Source organism: Oreochromis niloticus, linkage group LG6 (assembly GCF_001858045.2).
Source record: "Oreochromis niloticus isolate F11D_XX linkage group LG6, O_niloticus_UMD_NMBU, whole genome shotgun sequence".
NCBI lineage: Eukaryota > Metazoa > Chordata > Actinopteri > Cichliformes > Cichlidae > Oreochromis > Oreochromis niloticus.
Window position 1 is genome coordinate 18,712,258 of NC_031971.2, and position 27,047 is coordinate 18,739,304.

Genomic DNA, 27,047 nt, shown 5'->3' on the forward strand with positions numbered 1-27,047 from the left:
TATTGACCTTTCAGGTCTTGTGCAACAGGTCAGCTAGACGTGGCACCTCCGGGTCACAGTCGGTTACACTTCACAGGTTACTGTAATGTGTAAAGTACAGTAAGAAAGATTTGCTGTCATTGGTTGGCTGTATTGCACAAACTAACAACAATTTAAGTCCACTGTGAAGTCAGGCAGGCTCACAAAATGTCAAAACACCCCCAAATTAAAGTGTATGACTTCAGGACTATTATGACTGAATGGTCAGTAGTAACCACGACCATAAAAAAACATGAAACAATTGATTTGACCTTGTCCCTGAGCACAGTTTTGGTAAAGACCCATCAGTTGATTGTCTGTGTGTGTGTGTGAGCTTGATTGAATTCCGACCAATCCTGGAGGAGCAGAAGCCATTGTTGTGAAATGTGGAGGCACGTACAAAGGATGACCTCAGTTCAGCTGACTGAGCTAAAAATTGTCTTTAGGAATTTTTTCATCTATTAGCAGTCTAGTGTTGCCAAAGAATTCCATGTATCTTCACCATGAAATTCCCCATAATCTTAAAGGTCATTAAGAAAAAAATGTGAGGAGAAACTGTGGAAGTCATGACTACATGCATTTAATATTTAAAGAACAGTTCCTTTTTAGAGTGTATCTGGTGCACAGGTTCTACCTACTTTACTCAATGTCACCTCAATTCAGATATCAACCAAATATAGAATTTGCACAGAGAAGGCAAACTTCTGCTTGCAAAGTGTATGAGCCTGTTATAAAAATGAGAACTTTATTTCCTGTAAACCACCCAGCATACAGTGCACAAACATATAGGCAAAACACAACAGCCATGATATCAACAAATATAATAATACTAAAAAAGGCCAGTGTACTACATAAAGAAATCACTTCAATAACTTAATGAAAAAAAAAAGATTTAAAACGGACTCTTGTGGTCAAAAGGTAGGTTACTACTGATACTTTCTTCTCCTGTTCTTGAGAGTGATCCCAGTCTTAGGTGAGAAATTCAAAATTTGGTATTCAATTTAGATGCATTTTATTGCCCTGAGCTCTGCTTTGAAAGACGTCTGGTTTCCTACATGACCACTTCAACTTTCTGTCTTAATTTGAGTATGATGAATCAGCCTGAATGAAGCATTGCTCAACACACTTCATTCAAAGATTGAAACCAGGATCGAGCTGAAACAATCACAACTGTGATACACAATTTGGCAATTCAGTTGCTCTGCACAAGACAAAGACGCCCACACCTCTAATGAGCTCTGTTTTCAGGCTAAAGAAAATATAAACCCGGAAGGGAGACTCTTCAGATGCGATTATGTGAGTATAAAGTCGTGTACACCGCGACAAGGAAGTAAGACATTGGAGCTTAATGGGTTAAGCAGAGGTTTTTCACCCGAAAAGCGAAGTTTAAATCCCGAAAAAAAGCCAAAATACTTGTCTTTACAGATGCCTGAATACTTACGCGCGTTAAATAAAATGCCTTAAAGTAATTCTGTCTTGATTTTTGTCGTTCTATTTCAATCTGAATGCAGCATCGCTCAAAACGATTCATCCAAAGAATGAAATCAGGAACTGCTTACTGCCCACATGTATGCTGACTAGCCATCACCCTAAAACTATTACTAATCATATTACTAATCATACATCAAATCACAAGACTTGCTATGTGTGGCATGCTGCAAAAGCCAGTTTCAAAATGGTTTATTCCTAAGAAACTCAAAATAAGATGATTAATGGCATGACAACAGGCAGCAACACAGACCGCACCTTCCTAGTTCAGACTTCAAAAACCATGGCCATATGCTGTAGGCGTAGAAACTACATTTCAAGTCTAAACCCAGAATTATTTCTGCAAATAATGTGTTTTGGTTTTTTTTCTTTTTACAGAGAGGTGACGCTAACATTTAACATCATTTACAGAGGTCGTTCACATGTTGTTTGTGTTTGCCTCGCCTCCATTATGGCCGTTCATATGCCGATCACAAGGTCAAGATTAAAAGTAAACCTGACCTTGAGGGGCACTGTCGTCTAAGGAAACACCTGCACATTGAGGTTCTCCCCTTTTAAGGAGAAATTTAAGATTATGCAGGTGAGGTGTGTGGTACAGTACCCAGATCTGATTAGAGGTTAGAAAAACGTGGTTAGGTACAATGGACAGTGGCCAGGGGAAGATGTTGGCTGAGGAATACATAATAAAAGATTATAGATTTTGTATTTCTAAGGGGTTAGAGGTTAGACGCCAGAAGGAAGTGGAGAGCAGTGAACAGCAGAGCAGCTTGGTTGAGTGAATGAACGTGACGGAAAGAGGTTATGAAAAAGATTTTGTCATCTGACAGGTAAAACAACCCCAGATGTGGTAAAACTGGTTTAAAAATGAAGAAACACAGCATTGCAGTTTCACTATGACACCAGTTACCATTATGAAAAAAAGAACATTTAAACAATTACTTTTATCTGTTTTAGCTTAGATAATCACATATATCAGACATAAGGAAACCAGTAATGACACAGTTACTGCTGCTAGTCAATTACCATCGAGCTGTGGAGCCTCAAGTCTCCTTTTCTCTGAGTATTATCATCTATTTAATGTTATCTGAACACAGATTTATACCCTAATGAACATAATGTGATATTGAAAACTCTGGCACAGCTATAACATATAGATGGTTAGTCATGTTCTGTTTTTAATGGTCAAATGTGAACTGCACAAAGTAAGTCACAATATTGATTGGATATATTCACAGCCAGCTAGATTGATTTGCTTCTTGACATTACCATATTATAAATAGTCACCCTGAAAAAGCAGTAATTATGCAAAATGTCCCAAATATCTTAAAGTCATTACTACTTTATGTTGTAACTTTACATGTAACTAGCAGCATAGTAGCAGTAATAAATTAACCTGCCCACTCTGTCACTAAATAGAAAATTAAAAAAGTACAATATTTTTACACTGAAATGCTGTGAAAATATAAAGCAGCAGAACACTTACATTTAGCTAACTCGTAGACAAAATTATAAATAGGCCTTCCTCAAGGAGATTCTACAGCACTACTTGATAAAATGCAGCCTATCTAGTTACTTTAATCCGCTGCGTTTTTTAATTAAATCACAAAAAACTCCCCAACAATTCTGTTTAGTCGAGGTTTGTCCCATTTGTCGGTAAAAGCTGATTTCCAGCATCCCCTCACAGTAAAAACATGGTTATGCACCCGGAGCAGGACGTGTTCTTTCAAACGAATTTTCTGAGGCGCATGCGCACAGTCGCACCACTGCAACGGCTCTGCAGTCACCAGCTAGACGGTGACGTCACTCAATTCAATCGCTAGGCAAGCCCGGACACACACCGGCAGGCGATGAGCGGCGTTGCTTGTCCGACCCAGGCAACCGGGGGACCAAAAAAAACTGCTGAGCCGGGGACGGTTGAAGACCACGACGTAGACCACACCAGCGAGGAGCCGGGACTATTCGACGGGGACCGTGTTGCGTTTAAGTGCCGTTTTTTGTTCCTCGTATAAGCATCACCGGGCTACCTGTCAGAGCAGCCTGACACGGAGCTTATCGCAGCAGGTTTTTATAGACGTGACAATGACTCTCCAGGATGAACTGACCACGGCCGCGGCGAAGGGAAACACGGCAGCGGTGAAGGCTCTTCTGGACAGAGGAGCTCAAGTTAACGGGACGAACAGTTTTGGACGAACCGCTCTGCAGGTCAGTGCCGTCAGTAACAGCTCACTTTCTCCCACTTACACGGGTCTCATCAGGCGGGCTAACTCAAAGTTTCCAAATGGCAAACGCAGGCATAAATCCTTATTATTACTATTATTTTTACAACCGAGCTATTAGAGATTTATATTTATACATTTCATTAACAACAACAATAATAATAATAATCTTTAAAAAAGAAAGAAAGAAACGACGGGTCTGAAAGTGACGCGCTTTGTTGTGTTTATGGAAGTCGCGTATTTTTACTGAGAAAAAGCAACAATCCCGGATCCCTTTGGTTTATTGTAAAAGCTGTAACGGCATCAGGCTATAGTGAAATGAAACTATATTATTGTTTCTTGCCTTTGGATTGACCTAAAAAGTTAGGCTGCATTGCAATATATGTGGCACAAAAATACTTTAACAATATAAAGCATCATAGTATATTTTTCCGCTTTCTTTATATATATATACACACACATATATATGTGTATATTTGAATTCATGGCCCACATGTTGCGCTGATCGGTAGTGAAATGCCGCTGTCCTTTCAGTTGTTGCACTACAACAACTACAATAATCCATTCTATCTACATTCTTTGGAGCTTTTTAAAAAACCTGTTGCGTCAGTCACAGCAGGCCTGTTTTGGTTTTGTGTAGAAGACTCGGGTTCAGGTAAAATGAAAGTCAACACTAAAGTCAGCTGCATGATAATAAATACTCGAATAAATAAACACACAGGGTTAAGTGTCTGTGCAAATGGTGCAAAACTAATTAACTGGCGCTGTACTTGTGCTTAATGTGCGCCTATATTAGTGAGTGACGGTGGGCCTACATGAAGTATTTGTGCTTCAGAGTAAAATAATCGGATTCATTTAAATCGGTTAATATGATTCCCGGTCATGTTTTTTGTTTTGGTTTTTTTTTGTGTAGGTAATGATGATGGGGAGCACGTCGGTGGCTCAGCTGTTACTCGAGCATGGAGCGAATCCCAACGTGGGGGACTCAAGCACCGGGGCAAGCCCGCTGCACGACGCTGCTAGGACGGGCTTTGTGGACACCGTGCACCTGTTAGTGCAGCACCACGCAGACCCGCAGGCCAGGGACAAGCTAAACCGTCTGCCTGTCGATTTAGCCAGACAGCACGGCCATGGAGATGTTGTTGATTTCCTGGAGAGTCTGCAAAATCCTTAACGCTGTGATGTCTATTTTTTTTTTTTTTTTTTTTAACTCCTTGCAGCCGGTTCTGAAGGTGGACTTTGCAGAGCAGGGGCCTAAAAAGGCCTTCAGCCGAAATTACACACTTGAAGTTTTGCTGTAAAATGTAATATTACTCTTTATTTATTCACTTTCGGTGTGTATCATTATTTTATTTCTAACGAAATCAGGGTTGTCGATGGGTCTGTGTGTAAAAATGTAGGCCACAAATCGCAACATTTGTTAATTTAAGAATACGTTTTACTTGTTTTGTTTTATTTGTTTGGTTTTTTTTTCCAAGTGTTTATTTTCACTTTTTAAACATTTTTCCTTGTAAATATAATGTACAGTTTTACCCAAATATTATATTGTTTGCATATCAGATATTTAACTAAATAATACAAAAGATATTTTAGAAAGAAATTACAAATTTTGCGAAGTTTGTGAACTTTTTTTTTTTTTTAAATCCAGGATGCACACTACTGAGTCCTAATCTCATTATTACCTGATACTGATATTCTGCACCTTGATGTAAACTGTAACACTGGTTTGTGAAGGCTGGACTGCTGTAGGATGCGTACTGGAGAATTAAAAACAAATGGAAAAATACATGAAAAACGTGACTCTGAACTCAGCAGTTTAATTATCCAAAAGGAGCTTTTGAATAAATTAAACTTTTCTTAAGTTGGGGTAGGATTAGACAAGTTTGTAACCGCTTCGTCCTGCTTCCTTTTCCAGCGTGTAAATTGACGGGTACGGAGTTGTCGGAGGCAACCCGGTGTGCCTGTTCTTTGTTCACCTGCTTTACTTGTGTTGCTTATTTTAATTGCTCTATTTCGAACATGAAAATAAAAAATACAACCATGCGGTTTTTGATAGAGACTGCATACAGCGCATGGTAGGGATTATTATCATGCCAGTATTTATTCAGTGAAGAACTGACACGGTCACTAAGCTCGCCTAAAGGTGCTTTAGTAGTGTTTTGGGTCAGAATTACTTTTATAGTGGTACACTACTAACTCCTCATTAAAAAATTAAAAAAACAAATCTGAAAAGATATTAAAGAAAATAATAAAATGTATAAAGCTGTGTAGGTTCACCTATGATCAAAGGTGTATTCTACAACATACAGAAAGCCACTCCATAGTTCTAGTGTTTGCTTCATTTTTAAATTTTTATAAACGGTAACAATAGTAAACCCTTTCAAATAAGATTTAATTGATCCTGTGTCAGAAAAAAAAGTATCTTTAAGATTAAATCAGTGATTTCCAGCACACTCCTGTTTCAAGAGCAGAAAAAAAAAAAAGACCCTCTAAATTGTTCCCCCTAGGATATGAACACGTGCGGCAAACCAACTGAGAAAATATTCACAGTCCAAGTAACTCAATTAAGCACAAACTCAACTCAGATTAGTCAAAATCTAACTTTTATTGAGACAAGTTATTCATACTACAGAAAACAGGCTGCTGAAGAAGAGGCTACTAAATATGCTGTGCAATGTACGGAGTAAATTCAAGTTAAGAAAATGTAAACAAGAAAAATCTCGAATGACTACAATATGATGCAACATGACAAAATTCCTAGCACATACAAAAATTCCCATTTCAATCCATGCTTGGGGGAAAAACCAAACTTTCAGTATAGCAAATAATTTGGGTGTTTCCCCACCACTATCACCGTTGGTACACGTTTACTGCCGATTTGACAGCTTTTCACTGACTTGGTTAAGTATTTGCAGGTACAGAGCAGCATGCCATTCAAAATGAGATGTTTCTCTAGTCATTAAACAAACAGTCATGAAGTGCACATAAAAATGAAATTATACCGTAAAGATCACAAGAGTGGTCAGAATGAAGTAACATGTAGACGTTCAGTCATTCTCATGCTGACAATAGATTCAAGCTTGAAGAGTAGAAGCCTAAATGCAACTAAGGCAGTAATATAGTATTTATGTGCTAAACTTGCAAAGCTTTAAAAATCATCTTTGTATTACCAGAAACTAAGACACCAGTGGCTTACAACCAGCAAACACATACACAAATGTGTTTCGACCACAAATATAAATCCACAAAATACTGAATACTTAAAACCTTTTATTAGATTTTTTCATTAAATGTTTAGACTCAAACGTGGTAACTGTAACAAACATCCATTTCCTCAACTACAGCTAGAGTGGAAGGGCCCTCCCACCTAACACTGTATGAGAGGAAAACATGCTCCAGACATAAATGAGTGATCTCTGAATCAGAGGGAAGAGTCAACATAAAACACTGAACATCCACCTAAATAAAGACAGAAAAAAAAAAAGTGGATTATTTCATGTGAGGCACTTTGTTGTGATTCACTGATGACGATTGGACGGGCAGGGTTGAGTTTGCGGTCGCTGTTTGACTCCGTGTGGGTGGTTGTCTGGTCTCTTTATCCTTTCTAGTAGTTTCCTCCGCGTTTAGTGCTTCGGTATCATTACAGAAGACTGAGCCATCGACTGGAACAAAGAAAATGTGTTATTACCGAAGTGCGTCACTGACACAGTGCCAAGCAGCCTTTTCTACATTTAGGGAAAGTTGTTATCAACATTGTCTTTAGAAAGTCTTCCTTTTTTATAAAAAGTTAGCACCGTCATTAAAGAAAACCAAGTTTTGAAGAGAAACTAAGAGGAATTTAAGGCACATTCGGTGCAAAAACACTGGAATACCGAGTGTTTTTCAAAATTTTAATTAATACACGTTTATCATGGTGCAAGTACTGCAAGAGATCCAACATAGCACAATGTGTCCTATTGTCTGAGTGAGCCCCCCCTTTTAGAAAATTATCTTGTTAATAGGCTTTTTCCCCAAAAAAAATAGCCATGCACCATCAGGTTTTGTTATTCTTTAAAAATACTGAGAGAAAAAAAAAAGTGAGATCAAAGTTCACGATAACCAGATAGAAGGCAAACAGACCCTCTTTCACAACTTGCGAAATGGAAATGAATCATCATAAAGCTGACAGCTTACTTTCAATGTATTTATTGTCTGAGCCCAGTCCATCTGACTAATCTGGGGTATTGCTGTTAACAGGATACTGCTAGCCTTGTTTGCATTCTCCTTCATTGTCTTCAGTACATTGTCAACACAGACCTAGGACGAGAAGAAGAAAAGAGAAAAATGTACAGCAGCCATTTAAGAGGAATCACTTGCAATGGTGCAAATTTCACTTCCTTTAAAATGTCACAGCCACGCATTTCGAAAATAACCATCTTGGTGTGTATTTTTATTTTGTCTACTCTGAGTGAAGTAAACACTCCTCTGTGAACAATTCATGAAAGCAGACCATGATGTAAAGAGAGGCACCATCTTGTAAAATCAGAGCGGTTATTATGAAAAGATTATGTATACACTTTAAAAGGACAACTGTGTGAACTCAGTTGCCAAGATGTAACGCACATAATGTGGCCTCATCTTTATTCAAGTCACAATTACACAAAAACGGCAATAATTTTACTTTTCATGCCTTTGGTGAACAAACTAGTTCAACATAATGGTGAATAAAATCCACTCAGCTGAAAGATGACACCACCCACTCCTCCCGTAAAAGGCCAGTGCAGTTAATGTAGATGTCTGCTTTTCTCAAGAAAGATACACTTTCATATTCTACATGCAACAACACACAATTTCTTTTGCAGCTATGCATTACAGGTGTAATTTCTAACAATTTGAAAACAAAAACAGATGATCTTTAGTGTGAAAATGCTTTTTGCATTACTAAGGTGGTGTGTGGCTATAATTTACAAGATTATTGTGTGCAGTAGTCAGTCCCCCAATGTGGAACCGGTTTAGTGCATTTCCACAAAGGACTGGAAGTGATGCTAAAAAGCCGGCATCAGTAGGGCAACACAAAATTGCTGAGCTAAGAACCACCAAAACCAGAGCTGTGTGTGTGAGAAATTCACCAATGTCTGGCAAATGGAGCACATGCTTTTCTTCCCTGTAATGTTATCCTTTAAAAATAAATGAATAAAACCCTCAATCTGGCAACAAGGCACAACTGACTGCACCTTCACTGTGCTGGTGGAAAAAAGGTATGTGAATATTATCTTAATAGCACTGGTTTAGTAAAACCATACAAAAATAAATAAATGAATAATATGTGGTGAGGAAAAAAAAGTTCCATTCAAAAAAAAAAAAAAAAAAAAAAAAAAAAAAAAAAAAAAAAAAAACCTTCTAGAGGTAGTAAAAGAAAATCGATTTTCAAATTAGAAAACAGAATTATGTAAAACATTACTTGACATTATTTTAAAAAAAACTGACTCATTTACATGAAATATCACTTCACTTTAAAAAAAAAAAAGAAAAAAAGAATTACAACATATTCATGTGCGAGTGCCACAGAAACATAAAGCTACTGGACAACATAGAGAGCAGATGATTGTGAAAGTATCGGCTTAACCAAATCAGTCACGTCAGGACCTGTGAGTGAGCCACAGCAGTAGGTGGAAAAACAATATTTTGCTCTTTGCACCTGTACTGGGATTGCTGCGTACATTTTACAACAGTCACCTGTGCTCTGAAATTTAGTGACTCATTACATGGTTCAGTTTCGAGCCTACTGAACCATGTATACGACACTAGCAATCACTTTACTCACGTGGCTAATGCAATACAATGGAGGAACTAAAAATCAAAACAGTGCAATAAGCAGTTATACTGCACAAACGTGGAGTTATATTATATATATATATATATATATATATATATATATATATATATATATATATATATATATATATATATATATATATATATATATATATAGTGGATTGATTAGTCCATAATCAATCATTCTGAAATTCACTCAGCCACAACACCAGTGTACATTACAGTAAGTTGCACAACATTACTTCCATCCTGTGTACCTCCTGTAACCTTCATTAACCCTTCCCTTGAGTGCTTGTTTTTATGTCACACTCAATGATTAGGTTCATGTTTTTGTGGTATTTGTCAGGATGAAGACAGTGTAGCTGATGACTCAGTGTGACTCAACCTCCTCTGGCAGGGCTTCCACCGGAGGCTGGCAAACAAGGCGCCTGGTTGGAGAGGGACAAGGAGGGGGGAGGCCAGGAGGTAGTATCAAGCTGCAAGGGAGTGAAGAGGGGGGCGGAAGGATGTGGTGAGCATTCTCTAACAGGAGGGGGAAGAGGTCAGCTGCAGGAACTCGGAAGTGGAGTTGTGAGTTGGGCTGGATCAGTTCTACATAAGCCAGCGCTCGCCCACACGCAGTACATCAACTGCATAATCCAGAGCGCCTGACAGAGGCCAGGTCACTCGGAAGCCATAAGAAGCCACAGATACTTTTGTCTACTTATGGAGCACAGATGTTAAAAACGTCTAACCCATCATTTATAGTGAGAGCGAACAATCTGGTTTAGAAACTCGTTGTGATACAGTAAACTTTAAAACTACAGCCACTACTTAAAATACACTGCTCAAAAAAATGAAAGCAAATTTATCAGATTTCAGTGTGGGGGAAAAAAATAATACTGGACATCTATACTGATATGGACTGGGTAGTGAACGAAAGGATGCCACATAATTTGGAAATGAAAACCATCAACCTACAGAGAGCTGAATTCAAAGGCACCCTGAAGATCAAAGTGAATAAATGAAGCAGCGGACTAGTCCATTTTGCTGACATTTCATTACTGTAATTCACACTGGTACTCAGTTTGTTTGGCCCCCACGTGCTTGTACACATGCCCAGCGATGCTGGACCATGCTCCTAATGGGACAATGGATGGTGACTTGGGGGATCTCCCAGATCAGGACCAGGGCACCACTTGGCTCATGAACAGTCTGAAATGAAACATAATGCCCAAGAGGTGTTCTATTAGATTTTGGTCAGGTGAACGTGGGGGGCCAGTCAATGGTATCAATTCCTACATCCTCCAGGAAGACCGTAGGGTCTGACAGTGGGTCCAAGGATTTCACCCTGATGCCTAATGACAGCAAGGGTGACGTTGTCTAGCTAATCAGAGACATTCACACCAGTGTCCTGCTGGAGGTCACTTTGGAGCTCTGGCAGTGCTCGTCCTGTTCTTCCCTGCACAAATGAGCAGATACTGGTCCTGCTGATGGGTTTGACTTTCTACAGCCCTGTTCAGCTCTCCTCGAGTAACTGCCTGTCTCATCAAATCTCCTCCATACGCTTGAGATTGTGCTCGAAGACACAGCAAACCTTCTAGCAATAGCACGCATCAATGTGCCATCCTGGAGGAGTTGGCCCACCTGTGCAACCTCTTTAGGATCCAGATATCCAGGCCTCATGCTAGCCAAATGCAAAACTAGTGCAAAAACAATCAGAAAAGATGAGGGAAAAAATGTCAGTGGCCTTCACCTGTAAAACCATTCCTGTTTTAGGAGTTGTCTCACTGTTGTCCCTCTAGTGCACCTGTTAATTTCATTAATGCCAAAGCAGCTGAAACCGATAAACAGTGCCCTCTGCTACTTAACTGGCCACATCAATTTTTTTACTTTAATCTTTAATTGAATCGAATGACTAAAATTAAATGGCTTAAAACTAACCCTTTAACTCCAATTAGAAAAAGGCAAGATTAATTTTGTTCCCAGAGGTGAACACAGCAGACGTGGAACATGTTTCTGTAAGAGACGCGTGTTTATTGCTTTGGCATCATAAACATATCAGACTTTGTTATCTCAGAGGTAATCTGGGAGGACTGGATATAATTGCACTACAATTATTTTACTGCGCAATTTGACGCAAGAAGTGGACGTGCGTTTATTGTGTTGCACAAAAGCAACTGAGGAAACCCGTGACCTGGCCAAGACTGCCCTCGCACGGCTTGCCAAGATGGCTTTTGAATGAGATTCTGAAGAGCACCCTAGAGTTAAAAGGTTGTCACTGCTTCTACCTGGTTGGCCAGCCAGCAGGAAAGTTCCCAGAGCTGATGTTGTGGTATAAGGCAGTTTTCTATTTGTTGGCAAATTTTGTCTTCCATTGTAAAGAAACAAAACCATGTCTGCACTGCGTAAAAAGATGCTTTGATAAACAATACTTTGCTTCCTAGTGTCTTCTTTGTTTTGTGTTTTGTTTTTTTAAATGTATCAACATAAGTCATCAGGGCATGTGCTGGATCAGGCTGAATAGGGTGACTGTCGTTTAGGAGGGTTTGAAAGGTAAATTCCTAAACAGTCTACTGCGCTTGTTGACATTTAGTCACAGTATTATGAATCTACATACTTTGAGGTGCGATTTCTGTGTCATTTTTTTAAACTTTGGCATAGGAGAATGAGATCCATATTCCTTAATCCCTAAAAAATAAGTGTATTATTAAGAAATTAATGTTAAAAAGTGAATTTTTTTGTAGGTTTTTAAAAAAAAAAAACAAAAAAAAAAAACAAACAAACTGAGAACTTCACCTGCAAACTCTGCTGATCACAGCTTAGTAAAGATAAAGTAGGGAAGCCAGTTTGAGGATCACAGAACGAACAAATGATGATTAGGCTGCAAATACATTATATGATAAATGCAACCTAATGCCATTAGCTTCATGCTGCCCTTTTCTTTAAAGTTGTGCAATTATCTTCAGGTCTAATATCAAAAAGCTTACACTTATAAAATCAGATATATTCATTCAGCTCTTAAATAACGCTATCTAAATGTCGTATAAAATTAAAATGTTTAGGTTGGTGTTTGTTGTGCAGTGGGCCAGGGAAGCGGCACGATGCGCCGTTAACTGACCCACTTTAACAAGGCATCACCCACTGCCACTGACTCACAAGACAAATAAAAGCTCGAAACATCAAAGTAATAAAAACGACAGTTAGGACCTCTGGCCCGCCACTCACTGCTTCCTCGTGCTCCTTCCAACAGTCGTAGTCTGTTGCCATGGCAATGCTGGCATAGCACAAGCCAGCCTCCTTGGCGAGGACCACCTCTGGCACGGTGGTCATATTGATGACGTCAGCACCCCACTGGCGGAACATCAGGCTCTCTGCCCGCGAAGAAAACCGAGGCCCCTCGATAGTCAGCATGGTCCCTCGCACATGACATTTGACCCCCAGACTCCGCGCCACCTCCACCAAAACCTGCAGGGAATATCACTATCATTCTGGAATAAATCACTACCCGCTAGGCTGGGTTGCAACTGCTTATCTGTATGCCATTTCAGTCTACTGCAGATAAGCAGATATTCATTCTAAACACAGACTCTGAGGGCCCATTATTTTTCTTGACCAGGAGAAGTTTTTCATGTCAATATTGGAAACTTACAGAGAATTATGGTTTTATTCAACCTCGTGCATTCTGTGGCCCGAAAAAAAATAGTAGGTAACCAGCAATCAGACAGTAAAGCCTTTCCATCAGCACACAGCAGCAGATATCCCACGTTAGTCGAGGTTCCCATTTCTGGAAATGATGCGGGGTTAATATTTGTTAGAACGGATACGTTGGTTCAGTCGAGGGTGCTGCCACAGCAGAGCCCGCAGAGGACAGAACACACAACTCACCACCAAATTACCTGTATTACTTTCCCATCCAACAGGACATCGCTTAGACTTGGTGCTAGAGAGCTGGCAGGTTAAAGACCATTTAATGTCCAGTTTGACTGCATCGGATATTTGTGCTCTCATATGCACCTCAGTCATGTAACGTCTAGAAAAGCATCACAAAAAACCTCCTTTATGTTGTCAGACAAAAAGAGCTACAGTGATCTGCATTTAATGCTATCAATACTTACATTGAATAAAAATAATCACTTTAGGAGAATTTAGTATACAGTGGTCCCTCCTTTATCGCGATTCTAAAAATAACCTGCGATAGGTGAAATCCGTGAAGTAGCCAACTTTATTTTTTACAATTATTATAAATATTTTAAGGCTGTAAAACCCCTCACTACACACTTTATACACTTTTCCCCAGACAGGGATGAACATTCTCACATTTTCTCTCTTGTTTAAACACTCAAAGTTCAAACCTTCGTAGAAAAATAAGTCAAGTATTATCAAATGAAACCAAAGATCAGACCCTGTTTTCAGGTCCAGAACATGGGACTAGAGGAGCTGCCAGAGAATTCAACATTAATGAATCAATGGTACGGAAGTGGAGGAAGCAAGAAGAATGAGTTGAGTAAAGTTTGACTTATCTGACTGTTTTGTTTTGCTTAATGCGCCTTATAATCCGGTGTGCCTTAGGGTCTGAAAATTACGGTAACTTCTACCTTCGTTTAGCATGTCCAGAAGACCAACTTTTTGTGCGATGGTTAGCATCTTCCTCTACCACCTGTAGCACCCACAGGTGGTAGCACCTGTGGGTGCTACCACAGGTGCCTTTGACGGTGCAAAACGTTTCGTCGATATTGTTGTGTTTGTTGGGGAGAAAACTTACAAACATACAGTACAGCACTTCAGAGTCTCACTGCTAGTGATTGAAGATTTATGTAAATTTGACAAGCTGAACGCTTTCTGTACTGTACAGGAGACACGGCATGAAGGAGATTGATTGATGGTCGACAGCTGATCAGGACGCAGAACACCATGCACGGTTTAAAATAAATAAATAAAAAAATATCCGCGAAACAGCGAGGCTGCAAAAGGTGAACCGCGTTATAGCAAGGGACCACTGTACAGAGCAAAATTACATGTCAGTTACAAAATAACAAGTTGACATGGGACGCGTTTAGATTTATAGACTTACCTCTCTAGTTTTGTTGCAGAAAGGCTCAGCCATGGGGACGTGACAAACGCCTGGGGGACTGGTGGGCTGACCATCATAGAGTGTTTGAGACCTCTTGGTTGTCCTACCAAACAGAAAAAAAAGCAGATTGGGTTTCCATGACAAAAAAATAAAAACACCTAAATACGTAAGATTAATAACTTTATTTGTTTCTTTTTAATTAGTTTATCTGACCTAAAGTTGAGAAAAAGTGTGAAAAGATATGAGGAGTTACTGCAGAAATACTGGGAATGGCCATCAAAGTCATTCTAGATAACACGTCGACATGAACAAGGTCCTCAAAGATAAATCATTCATTTCATAATCACGACTATTTGGCTGATAGAAATCTGCTCATTTTTGTGGCATGACCAGTTTCACAGCACCCAGGACTATAAACATCAACAGAATGGAAGAAGCCAGGTCTCAAGCTTCGCTATAACAACCGACCTAAAGTTTTCCCTTCTGCTGAGTCAGTGCTGTTGCAAGAGGCAAAGTGCCAGTCTGTGTCCCCATGGTTCTTTATGGCAATAGGTCAGGAGTGCACAAAAGGCTGATTCACTTATCCAAGTGACCTGAAAACATCAGGATTTCTGTGCTCCATGTAGCCTCTTAGCTTCTTTTGTATAAAGTGAATTCTGTGTGGGTGCAGTTTGGACAAAGCCATTTTCTTCACTGTAGAAGAAATTTACTTCATATTACTGATTTACCAAAGTAGCCACTGTTTGCCTTCATGGCCGCTTTGCACTTTTCTTGTACAGCTTGCCAGAAGTGACTTGGTGCACATTCACATGATTTCCTTTTTAACTGTATTCAAAAGCATTAGCTGCATCATGCTGAGGTTCTATACCAAACAGACCCATCTGACTACTTTAGTAATCCAAAAGGTGAAAGATTATGTAAGTGGAAGAAATGTGATGATACATTGATGGTGGCTTCAAGCAGTGGTCCTCCATTATACAGCAATACTCTTGCAATGAAAGATATGGACCAAACAACCAATCAAAAGGTATGCAGCATGAATGACGTGCTCGTCAATGGGACACCAGCACTTGTTTTTAAAATAAGGAGGGGAATTCCAGCCATGCATCAAATCTGATGATTCACGTATCAGCACACACTCCACATTACGCCCTACTCACATTTATCACATCCATGACTCAGTGTGCTTTGCACCTTAAGAGAAATCTCATACTTGAAAAACAGATCATGAAATGGAAGACAGAGTTGCCTCGGCTGCAGATCATTAGTTTTGTTTTCAACATGCATGACTAGAGCTAATGTCAGTGCTTCCCGAGATTTAAGTAGACGCATCAATTGTTTAGAGAAAGCTGTGTGACTGTTTTAACTGTTACACGGAATAATAAGGAAAGACATGTTTGGGACAAGGAACACCAAACCACCATCAGCTTTAAAGAATGAGAAAAAACAAAAAAAAAAAAAACCATTTATGCCTTCTAATACTCATTTTTTTTAAACTCTGTGCATAAATCCAGATGTGTCATTTAATAGTTGTAATGTCTTTTTATATACAGCTGACTCATGGCACAGCTTATTTTTCCTTTTTCTTTTCTTGGGGATTACCAAATCCTAAAATAATTATCTTAGACATCCAAAATATGAATGCCTCTGTCAGAAATCTTTTAAGCTGATGCCCAACCCCATCTCTTACTCATAACCCTGGCAGTGGAAGAATAAAAATCAGTGTTTGAAAAGAGCTCCAGAAATCTGTGTCTCTGCTTAAAGCCATTAAACAATGATGTGCGGGATAAACAAGGAGCTGAGTACAATGCATCAAGTTATCATGGTCTGATCTTTCATTACCATTTTGCACTTCACAATTGCCGTTGTAGAAAATGGCTCACACACCCTGTAATTATCGAACAGTATAATCACTTCAAAACTATACAAAGAATGTTGTTTGATCTCTTTTGTGGGTTCATCACCAGGTTCAAACCAAAGTCCCTACTTGAGTCACAGTTTGAAGAGTGATAACAAAGCAATTTAACCAGTTCCCCTGCACATGAATATTTCCTGTACAAAAAAATCTGAAGTATAAGAATCCGAGAAGATGAAGGGTGTCGGGGCTCCCAATCAAACAGGGTGAGGAGCTCAGTCCTTTGGGATAGTTCTGAGTAATGGGCCCCGAACCCATCAAAAGGAACCAGTTGAGACAGTTCAGGAATATGACTAGGATGTTGCCTGGACACCTCCTAGGTGAGGAGGGTCCAGGGTACAGCCAGGAACAACTGAATAGATTCCATCTCTTTATTAGCTTAGAAATGGCCGAATGTCCGATGGATAGAGATGGATGAGGTGGCCAGACGGAGACAGGTCTGGACATTATTGCTTAGACTGACCCTGCAACCCAGACTCATAAGTGGCCAAAGAACAACAAAAAAATAAATAAAGCAGTAAAGAGTAATTTTAACTTCTTCAGTCATGACACCGATCTTGTGGCCCATTGTTAGGTAATGGTGCTAATTTTGGCCATAATGCAACGGTATTGTTCATGTGGCTGGGAAAACCTGCAGTTAGTTGAAACCAAAAAAAAGTTGCTTGGATGAGTGATGAAACACTTATCCTGCTGAAAACACTGAATCTACATGAACTACATAAACGTTTTTTCCTGGATTATTGAGTGTGCATAAAACAATAAGACGAGCTGCATCCAAAAGCAAAAGAATTTCTTGCAAAGGTTAAACTTAGAACCTGACAGTCTGTCGATGCATTTTAAAAGTACAATTTAGCACAGTGTTAGCCATGATTAGAATCTGACAAAGTAAGCTCTTATGGTGACCATGTGGTTTGCACACAACAAATAAGCAGAGGTGGTGGCATGAAGTAAAGCCTTCAGCAGCTGAGCATGCTGTCACATGCTGTGGGACAAGTCTGTACATGTCCCAACAAGCAACTTCCTCATTTCCGATAAACAGATCTTGTTTGTTCTTGATACTAGTAGTTTATCGACTTCAACAAAACAGGCAAACCCACATGCAAACTCATTCATGTTGAAATTCATAATAGAACACACTGACATAAATTAGGGAAGGCAGACTACAACTTATCTCAATTCAGCCAGATGCATGCCAACTCATGAGTCATAAGGAATCCTTTTTACACCTCTCAATGCACATATTGTGCCATTTAATAAAATCTCTGTCGTCAGCTAACTGAGAGAACAACACTCCCACAAGGTCGTGCTCTTGGTACGCTACAGCAGAAGTATATGCGTGTATGCCTTCAGGTCAGAAACTGCTGACAAGCCATTTTTTCCCTCCATGAAACAGAAAGAAATTATCAAGGATTACCAGCAAGTGTGTTTAAGCAAGAATTCAGTCGCGTGCTACAGTTTTAACCACAGCCATACAATACCAGCGATCACTTGCAAGCCATAACCTTTTATCTACACCCCCCCCAGTTTGTTTTGTCATATATCATCATATCTCAATGCTTGTTTTCCCTCTGCTCTTTCCCTTCACCTTCCAAAAAATATTGTAGAACATGGCAGCCCCTTTCTCCCCACCGTCACTAAGTGCTTCCTAACCAGAGGCTGTTTTCTCTCTCAAGTAGGATTTTTTCCATACAATACAAAATAATGAGCATTAAAGATGAAGCTGTGAATTCTTGTGGATTTTGAGGGATAAAACAAAACTAGACTCAGTTTTTTTGCCATAAGATATCTAGTCTGTTTTAGAAAGTGGTTTGACACTAAATATCAAAGTGCATATATGAGTGTATTCATTTGCATATGTTTACATCTATAAAATCACCAAAATACTGGATCTTTATTAGTTTATTACTTGGAGATTATTTCTTTTAGTCAAGTATTTTCAGTGCAAGGACAGAGACACTTAAAAAGAGTCATCCTTAGGTCAACAAGGTTACTCTTTGAGTCACACTTTGACTCTGTGGACAAGAAGGAAACTGACAGGTTATAAAACCAATTCAACCTGTTCGCCTTGAATATTTACTGCACATACCAGTCTGTCTTTAAAAAGCCAACGATCAGTTTTCAGTCACTTGTCCTGTTACTAATTGTTGAACGGATACTAAACGTTCCTTTCAGTCTGTATATGGAAAAACTACCATCCCAAAACCGGATTGTACACAATTGTACATGATTGTACATTTGCTGCACACAGTGTATTTTTATAGCATTGCGTGTTAAAATATTTTAACAAGCTAACTAATCATACTATATTATCCTTCTCTTACTAAATCTTATCAAACAGATAAGAGGTAATCACTCTGAACCTTGACATATTTTTAAATTGAAAGTATTTATTAGCTGATTAGGACTTCAAAATTTACCAGTCCAGTAGTATTTTTTCCAGCTGTTACCTCTTACAACTAAATGTAAGTTGATCCCTGGTATTCACAGGGGTTAGGGACCACCATAGCTGAAGTCTGAATACTAGTAGTAGTAGTAGTAGTAGTAGTAGAATACATGGCTTACAACTATGTGTGAACACTCATGTGAATAAAATGAAAATAATTAGCAAATATTTTAGATATGCTTTATAAAAAAAGTTTGGATTTTTTGTTTTTTAAAATGGGGAATAGGTGAATATTTTCCACAAATAATTTAGAGTTACATTCCACAAAAACGATCTGCTAACAGGTGAATCGGTGAATACCGAATCAGAAATAGGCGGGGGTCGACTGTATATGGTATGATTCCATCTAAATTCTAGTGCCATCATCACATCAATTATTTCATACTTGTAGTTCCACTAGATGAAAATGGAGACTGCTTTTTATCTGCTCACTGCCAATTTTATGAATCATGCAACTAGAGGACAATGAGGTTTTCTTCCTCCACCTCCCACACGCTTTGTTAACTAAGGATGAATTAACTGAAGAACTATCCCAGAAACCTATTTAGATTTTCTCCATCTCATTGACGAAGTTGGATGCAGATGGAAATCAGCTTATTTTTGTTCTAAACTTGAGTTACAGTTAACATTGAGTCTATGGGGGACTGACTCACTTTTGGAGCCAAGGCCCATTCACACGGCAGGATGCAGCATCTGCTGTGCTAACCGCTAGCTGGAGCAAATTGCCCAAAACTTGTGTTGTACTTGCTGTTGCACTCCGCCAATTTTTTTGCGCCCACTCCACATGTACTAGATGCGCTTCCCTGTCATTTTAAACCCTGCATCTCCCATTCATGAAGAAGAAAGCTTTGGCACTATCCCTACTGAGTCACTCTACAACACTGCTTTCCTCCCAAGCTCCCTATATACATGTAAACTTGTGTCATAAAGTTTGTATCTCTGATACGCTCAGAATGTTTTTTGTTCATTGTGGGTCTGAACTTAGAGCGGTTGTGGATTTAATGCCTAATCCAGCCCTAACTATATTCTTTATCAAAAAACAAAGGTTTTTAGGGCTAATCTTTAAAAGGTAGAGAGGAAATCCATTTCCTGAATCCAAACTAGGAGCTGGTTCCCCAGAAGAGAGGCCTGAAGGAGGATAAGAAAGAAGTTGTAGTTTTTGATAGTCACACCCCGCTGGAACAACTAACTGATGCCTTAGGTCCCCTTGGTAGCCATCTCTCGCTCACTGTTAGGAACCTTGGTGTTTTCCTGGACAGCTCTTTCAAACTCGAGAAACAGATCTCCTCTGTCATAAAAAACAGTTTCTACCAGCTGCGTGAGATATCTAAGGCAAAGCCATACCTCCCTTCGTAGGACCCTGAAAAGCTTATTCACGCTCTTATCACTTCCAAATTAGACTACTGTAATTCCCTGTACTCGGGCCTCCCATCTTCCTCTATTCACCGGCTCCAGTTAGTTTAAAAGGCAGCTGCGCCTCTCTTAACTGGTACTAGAAATTATGCCCACATCACACCAGTTTTAGCCAACCATTGGCTCCCTGTTGAACATCATATCAATTTCAAAATTCTCTTGCTTACCTTTAAAATTTTAAACAATTTGACTTCCAGCTATCTACGCGAACGCCTCCATTTGTATATCCCTAATAAGGCACTTAGATCTTCCAATCAAATGCTCCTGATGCAACCGAGGTCTCGTCTGAAGTCCAGAGGTGATCGGGCCTTTGCTGTTGTAGCTCCCAGACTCTGGAATAACCTCCCTCCTTATATTCGTTCCTCCGAGTCCATCCAGTCTTTTAAATTGCGTCTTAAAACTTATTATTTTAGTCTGGCTTTTGATTCATACTAGTTTAGATTCAAACTAGTATGTTATTTCGTGGCTAGTTATGTTCCCCCCCCCCATATTGTTCATATTGTTTCCTGCCCTCCTTTTAACTGTTACTTTTTATTCTGTCTTATGCTATTGCTCTGACCGACTGTGAGGCACTTTGGTCAACTTTGTTGTATTATTATGTGCTATAGAAATAAATTTTGATTTGAAGCTCTGCCTCCCATTCTACTTTTAGAAACTCTTGGAACCACAAGTAAACCTGCAGTCTGAGAGCAAAGTGCTCTGCTGGGGTAAAACAGTACTACAAGGTCTTTAAGATAAGATGGGGCCTGATTATTCAAGAGTTTGTTTGTGGGGAGAAGGACTTTAAATTTGATTCTGGATTTAACAGGATGCCACTGAAGAAAAGCCAATATGGGAGAAACATGGTCTCCCTTTCTAGTCCCTGTTAATACTCATTCTGCAGCACTTCTGATCAACTGAAGGCTTTACAGAGAGTTTTTAGGACAACATGATAATACTGAGTAATAATAGTAATAGGGCCGAGTACAATTACCTGAGTTTTACCTGTATTTAGATTTAGGAAATTAGAGGTCTTCCAGGGCTCCACATCTCTAAGACATTTCTGCAGTTTAACTAATTGGTGGGTGTCACCTGGCTTCATGGATAGATGAAGCTGGGTTATCATATGCATAAATGAGACTGGTGCCTGAAATATCTGATACTATAAGACTGCGCATTTGTGCTTATCATGAACGTCAGTGAACTCAAACAGGAAATGTCTTTAATGACCGTTATTAGTTTTGTTTAGACAGTGATGGGACAGTCACAAACAGTCCATTTGAGAAGTTCCCCAGGTGCTTGTCACTGTGGTCTGCAGCACTACGAGGACAGCTTCCTATGGTAGACTTTAATGCTCGCTATTGGAAAATTGTAACATTTTGTGCCGTAGGTGGCCACAGCTTAGTGTGGAGACTAGAGACCAAGCCCAAACAGCCAAAGTCATTAATATGTCGTTAGTCATGATTAAACAAATATGAACTCTTTATTTTAATGTAATCAACTGTCTCTTGGTCAGAAGTTTTAAAATTTTACTATCAAAAGAGCGATTTTTGACAAAACAACCCTCAGCATGGAGCTGCAAAACATGTGTGCCTTAGAAGGCTGTATACTCATAAGTATAGGTTATTAATAAGTAAATAATTAAAATCTTTCCAACATGCTTGCTGTAGTTGCATTTTCATTACAGCGATCCAGTGTTTTTGTAGCATCAACGTAATTACAGAACTATTTTTTCTATTTTTTCTTAGTTTTTTAAATTATAAACGGTGTTGTGAGGCAGAAGAAAAATATTTTTAGGGTTAGGCTAATTACCACCATGATGCCTATTTATGTGTGCAAATAAATCAAATTTGAAGTAGTCTACTTTAATTAAAAAAAAAGCAAAGTGGTCCAATTGCTTTAAAAATGGTAAATAAATACATAAAAGATTTTGGAAAAGACCAGTTTTAAAGGCATCAGTACGAGCACTTGTAAATTCATTAGTTTCCTCAGTGACTTACTTTTGAATTTGGAAGCCATAGCAAGCATGAGTCAATTAAAGCAGTGATACATAGAAATAAAAATATTTAAATATGACGATTGTTCATTTCCATCTTCATCCAGTTTTTGCCAAAGCAACAGGGAAATGGGCAAAAGACTCAATAGTTGCTACAGAGCCACAGGCTTGAGAACCCTGAACGGGATACCGTGGATGTGGCTGAAATATAGCATGTTATGTATTTAATTTTGTTTGAGCTGCAAGCTCGAAATTGAAGAAAAACAAATTCAAACACCACTCTCACCATGCTCTAATGTGAACATTATAATGAAGACTTGACTGTAAGACTTGTGACAGACTAGACTAATATTTAACTAGGCTTATCCAGTAACCTGGCAAATGTGTTAATGTGAATAAACATGGTATTCTGCAACAGAATTCAGCAAGCATGAAGTTAATTTAATAATTAGAAAACCTGATCACAGGGATTACCAGTAACAGTAATCCTTGCGATATGTGGGAGAATGCACAACTGACTCACAGGATAACCACTAATAATGACTTCTGACAGAGTCAGTCTAGATATAGGAACAAAAATAAACGTGTAGCAGAAACTGGTCTGTCTATATACTCAAAAAGACAAACCTGTTCTGCTAGTTTAATTCAATCAGTACACAGAAACGATGAATGCGCTGTCACACCATATTAATCCTTTAGACTTCCTTCTTGAGTTATCGCATTCACAAGATTTTCAGAAAACTTCACATCAAACCTGGAGCTGGATGTCGAGGTCATGAGGATTCAAACTCATCTGAGAGTTTTAGTAGATACATCTAGCCACGCAAGAATGCAAGTGTTGGGTTAAGAGTTTAATCTACATGTTTGATCGAATGTCCTGAGTGTGGTGCAGAGCTCCTTTATCATATTTGAATAGTAGAGGTCTTTGTTTATTTTAGAAAAAAACCCAAAAAACAAATATCAAAACTATTTTTTTGGCCATCCCTGTATTGAACTGTTGATCAGCTTCACACTCTTTACAGGAGGTGTTCCTAGGAATTATCACCAAGTTTTTACTCCACCTACAAAAAGACTGACACCGCCTACATTTAATGCTCTACTTTTCCTGAAAGAACACCTAGTTTCATCATGTGTCAGAAAACGTATGTCTGAATCTTAACTTACTAATGGACTCACTACTAACCTGTCAATGAACTGATCTATGATGACGATATCTCCTGGCTGGATCTCTTCCCGGAGAGAGCCACAGGCAGTGGTAACCAGCAGATGTGTACAGCCTTCTTCTCTCAGGGCCCAAATGTTGGCTCGGTAGTTCACATTAGATGGCATTATGGTGTGTTGTCTCCCATGCCTACGAATAGCAAAATTCAACATTTAATGTGTTTAAGAAAGATTAAAAAAAAAAAATGTATATAAATTGTGTGTGTCTGTAAATACATGATTTAATATGCACTTCACTATTACATGAAATAACTAGGACATGCAAATAATACAGTTGTCCACTAGATGGCGCAAATGGAAAGGAAATTTTCACAATTAAAAAAACAAACAAACAAACAAACATAAAAAAAACCATTACCTTGCTAGGAGAACACAGTCCACATTTTTTATTTTCCCCAATATCAGGGCATCTGATGGCTGTTTAAACAAGGACCAGGATAGTTTATATATATATATATATATATATATATACACACACAAACTTCATTGTCAAGACAATACAATATTTCACAATTAAAACAGGGCATAACCCAAATAGAGTCTAATATTTATACTACTTCACCTGGAGAACGAATTCACAAGATACAACTAACCTTCCCATATGGTGTTTCAACATAGCGCTCAGTTCTTCCCTCCAAGATATCTGGATCATCAAGACCTGAACCCCCGATTATTCCAATCTGAAAGATATGAGAAGAGTTCACTATAATTCTGTATTCTATAGAATGAATCTCTTGAAACATGTCTTTTAAGACTTTAAAAAAAAAAAAAAAAAAAAAAAAAATACTACACAAAACGGCCAATTACATATTTACTATCATACATAGAAAGAATGGAAGTACAGATGATATATTGGACAAAGGATGTTGAAAGGAAGACCCCAGAGAAGGTTTATGGATGTAGTAAAAGAATGAAGCAAAAGAAAGAGGGAGCTGCCAACAATAGTGACAAATTTGCCATTTATTAAATGATTTAATTTATACTCAACCTTTCACTATATTTTAATAGGGAAAAAACAACATCCAACAGCTTATTTTGTGGCTCATTTATGATTATTTTGTCTAGAAAATGTTTACATGTAAATAAGTGAAAACATTTTTTTAAAACGCCAGTAACTACATAGTCCAAAACACTCATAGGGTTGAAACAACATCCCTCAAACAGTTTCAACCAAAAACTGAATATACGCTTCATGACTGCTGAGCATGCACCAGTACACTGTCTGAACTAGTGCAGCATCTCCTGCAGCATCAATATTAATGTTGCATATTTGGTGGCTTCACATTTATGATGTGAACCTCCTGTTCCACCTGATCCCAAAGGTACTCTATTGGATTGAGATCAGGTGACTGTGGAGGCTTTTTGAGTTCTCAACGTCATGTTCATGAAACCAGTTTGAGACTATTTGAGCTTCGTGATGTAAGCAGCCATCAGAAGATGGGTACACTCTGGTCATAAAGGGATAGTTTTAGGTCATTGTGGCAGTAAGGACGGACCCGACCACATATTCGCTCTTAAACACACTTTTATTCCGGTTGTCGTTTTCTTTCACACATGGCCGCAGCTTTCCAGCTGTGTCCTACACACAACAACAACAACCAACTCCTCAGGTCCCGGCACGTTTAACAGGGGAGGTGTAATGAGCTGATCGAGCTCAGGTGTGTCTGCCTCCCCCGCAGCCGTGCCATAAACCATGTACGCGATTCACTGCCCTATTGGGCAAAAATTACTTCATTGTGACAACCAATAGTAGGGAGGGGGGGGAGGTGATACATGTTTCGAGTCAAAACTGCTTGGATCATCTATGCATGGATGAAAAAAAACAAAGATATTAAAGAGAAAGTCCATATTTAACAAATCTAGTTAAATCCCTGAAAGTAGTGATGTCTCTTCCAAAGCTCCAGTTCAGTGACATCTACTTGCACCTTGTAGAGAATTTGATTGCCTTACGCTGCTGCCAAGATCAATGCTTTCAAAGTATGGACAGCTACACACATCTCGATGGGTGTGTCTCAGTAGCACTAATTTAACATGAAAACTATAGATACTCATGTAAAAAGTGGTGTTTAAACAATGCTCAGTTAGTACTAAGCAGGCCAAAGTGTGCCAAGAAACTCTCACATTACACCACCAGCAGCAGCCTGAATCCATGCTTTTATGTTGTTTACACCACATTCTCATCCTATCATCTGACTGCTGGAGCAAAAATCAATAGGCAGACCAGGCAACGGTTCTCCAGTTCTCTATGGTTCATTTTGGTGAGCTTGCATTTGAGCAACTGACGCTTTCCCATCAGCTCGAAGTAGATTGGTCTTTCTCCTCTGACCTGTAGCATTAACAAGGCACTTTGTCCCAGAGAAATACTGCTCACTGGATAATTTCTCTTTCTCAGACCACTCTCTATAAACTGTGCAGGAAAATCCCAGTAGACCAATCTGTGTGGCACCAACAACCATGTCACGTTCAAAGTCACTGAAATCCCCTCTCTTCCATATTCTGGTGCTCAAAACATCGATCTGCATCCCTATACGCATGGACTTGCTGCCATGTGATTGCTAACTAGACAGTTGCGTTAATGAGCAGTTGAAAAGCTGCTTGCATAAACACAGCAATCCATTTTATTCCCCACTTCATCTTTCTGATAAGACGTATAGTTATGCAATTTTAACATGTAATTACTTCTGTTATTGAGCTTTTATGACCTGCACAGTTGTCATTTTTTGATAGCCTGCTGACAGCTGTTAACAGTACAGCAGCCGCGTGCACCTACTCTGGCCACGTGCCATGCTAACTGTACCTGATATAATCACTCTTTAGCTTCTTTTAACAGTACGACACTTTAACAGAAATCAGTTCGTTAATTTTAGCTTGTATTATTAAGGCAGGGGGCGTACTTTACAGACTTGTAAAGCTTTGCTAACACGGTGCTAACAGTTAAGGGCTTCTACCTGGCATACTTAACGGCGCCCCAGCTGCCTTTAAGTTACATTTCTCATGGATGTTTTGCCTCTGTCAGCGCGTTCAAACACACAGCATTCAATCACTAAAACTTCTAAAATGATATTAAAGAAAATGTTAATACCTTAATAGGTGCAGCGGACGCCATAACGACAGTTTTTTTGCTGTTAACAGAAGAGCTGGGCAAATTCAGGCTTTTAACATCCGAAAGGAAGCGGGACATCAAATTACTCTTCCTGTTTTGTTTTGTTTTTTCAAAATAAAAGCAAAGCAACGTTTGATTATTTTTATGTATAAAATATCCCTATTATAGTAATGTTTGGTCTGTTCGTGCTGTTTATATATTTAAATGCACAATTAGAAAGAAAACAATTAATGAATTAATCTTGTGATTGTATACAGCAAAACAATTTACATCTTTATATGACCTCGTCAACGGTCCAGTGCAAAATTAAAGGAACAAGTCAGGTATATAATGAAAAATTGGTGTGCAAGATTTTGTTCACTGAGTATACAACCATTTAGTAAAAGTT

The 27,047-nt window shown here is 38.9% G+C and overlaps 2 protein-coding genes and 1 long non-coding RNA gene across 3 annotated transcripts; 2 read left to right on the forward strand and 1 right to left on the reverse strand.

Annotated features, from left to right (window-relative positions):
• The first annotated feature begins 318 nt into the window (after positions 1-318).
• LOC112847135 (uncharacterized) lies at positions 319-12,295 on the forward strand. The gene is made up of 2 exons (XR_003220508.1): positions 319-1,314; positions 9,883-12,295. It is a non-coding gene; the product is annotated as an uncharacterized LOC112847135 (long non-coding RNA).
• On the forward strand, positions 3,279-5,583 carry cdkn2a/b (cyclin-dependent kinase inhibitor 2A/B (p15, inhibits CDK4)). Its single transcript, XM_003452235.5, has 2 exons — positions 3,279-3,708; positions 4,636-5,583. The coding sequence occupies exons 1-2, from the start codon at positions 3,586-3,588 to the stop codon at positions 4,894-4,896; spliced, it is 384 nt and encodes a 127-aa protein (XP_003452283.1). The 5' UTR covers positions 3,279-3,585; the 3' UTR covers positions 4,897-5,583.
• Positions 6,309-26,762, reverse strand: mtap (methylthioadenosine phosphorylase). The gene is made up of 8 exons (XM_003452236.5): positions 26,639-26,762; positions 24,150-24,236; positions 23,915-23,973; positions 23,519-23,686; positions 14,590-14,692; positions 12,744-12,983; positions 7,896-8,018; positions 6,309-7,384 (listed from the first exon to the last, which is right to left on the reverse strand). Exons 1-8 carry the CDS (start codon positions 26,735-26,737, stop codon positions 7,346-7,348), a joined length of 918 nt encoding a protein of 305 aa, XP_003452284.2. The 5' UTR covers positions 26,738-26,762; the 3' UTR covers positions 6,309-7,345.
• Between the last annotated feature and the right edge of the window lie 285 nt (positions 26,763-27,047).

Bases quoted from the DNA above. Each gene is read 5' to 3' on its own strand.
- cdkn2a/b (XM_003452235.5), top strand. From the start codon at position 3,586: ATGACTCTCCAGGATGAACTGACCACGGCCGCGGCGAAGGGAAACACG. The intron at 3,709-4,635 runs GTCAGTGCCGTC...TTTTTTGTGTAG, and splicing joins TTGGACGAACCGCTCTGCAG to GTAATGATGATGGGGAGCAC.
- mtap (XM_003452236.5), bottom strand. From the start codon at position 26,737: ATGTCCCGCTTCCTTTCGGATGTTAAAAGCCTGAATTTGCCCAGCTCT. The intron at 24,237-26,638 runs GTATTAACATTT...CATATCTTTCAG, and splicing joins CGTCCGCTGCACCTATTAAG to ATTGGAATAATCGGGGGTTC. The intron at 7,385-7,895 runs GTAAGCTGTCAG...TCTTTGTTCCAG, and splicing joins AGACAATAAATACATTGAAA to TCGATGGCTCAGTCTTCTGT.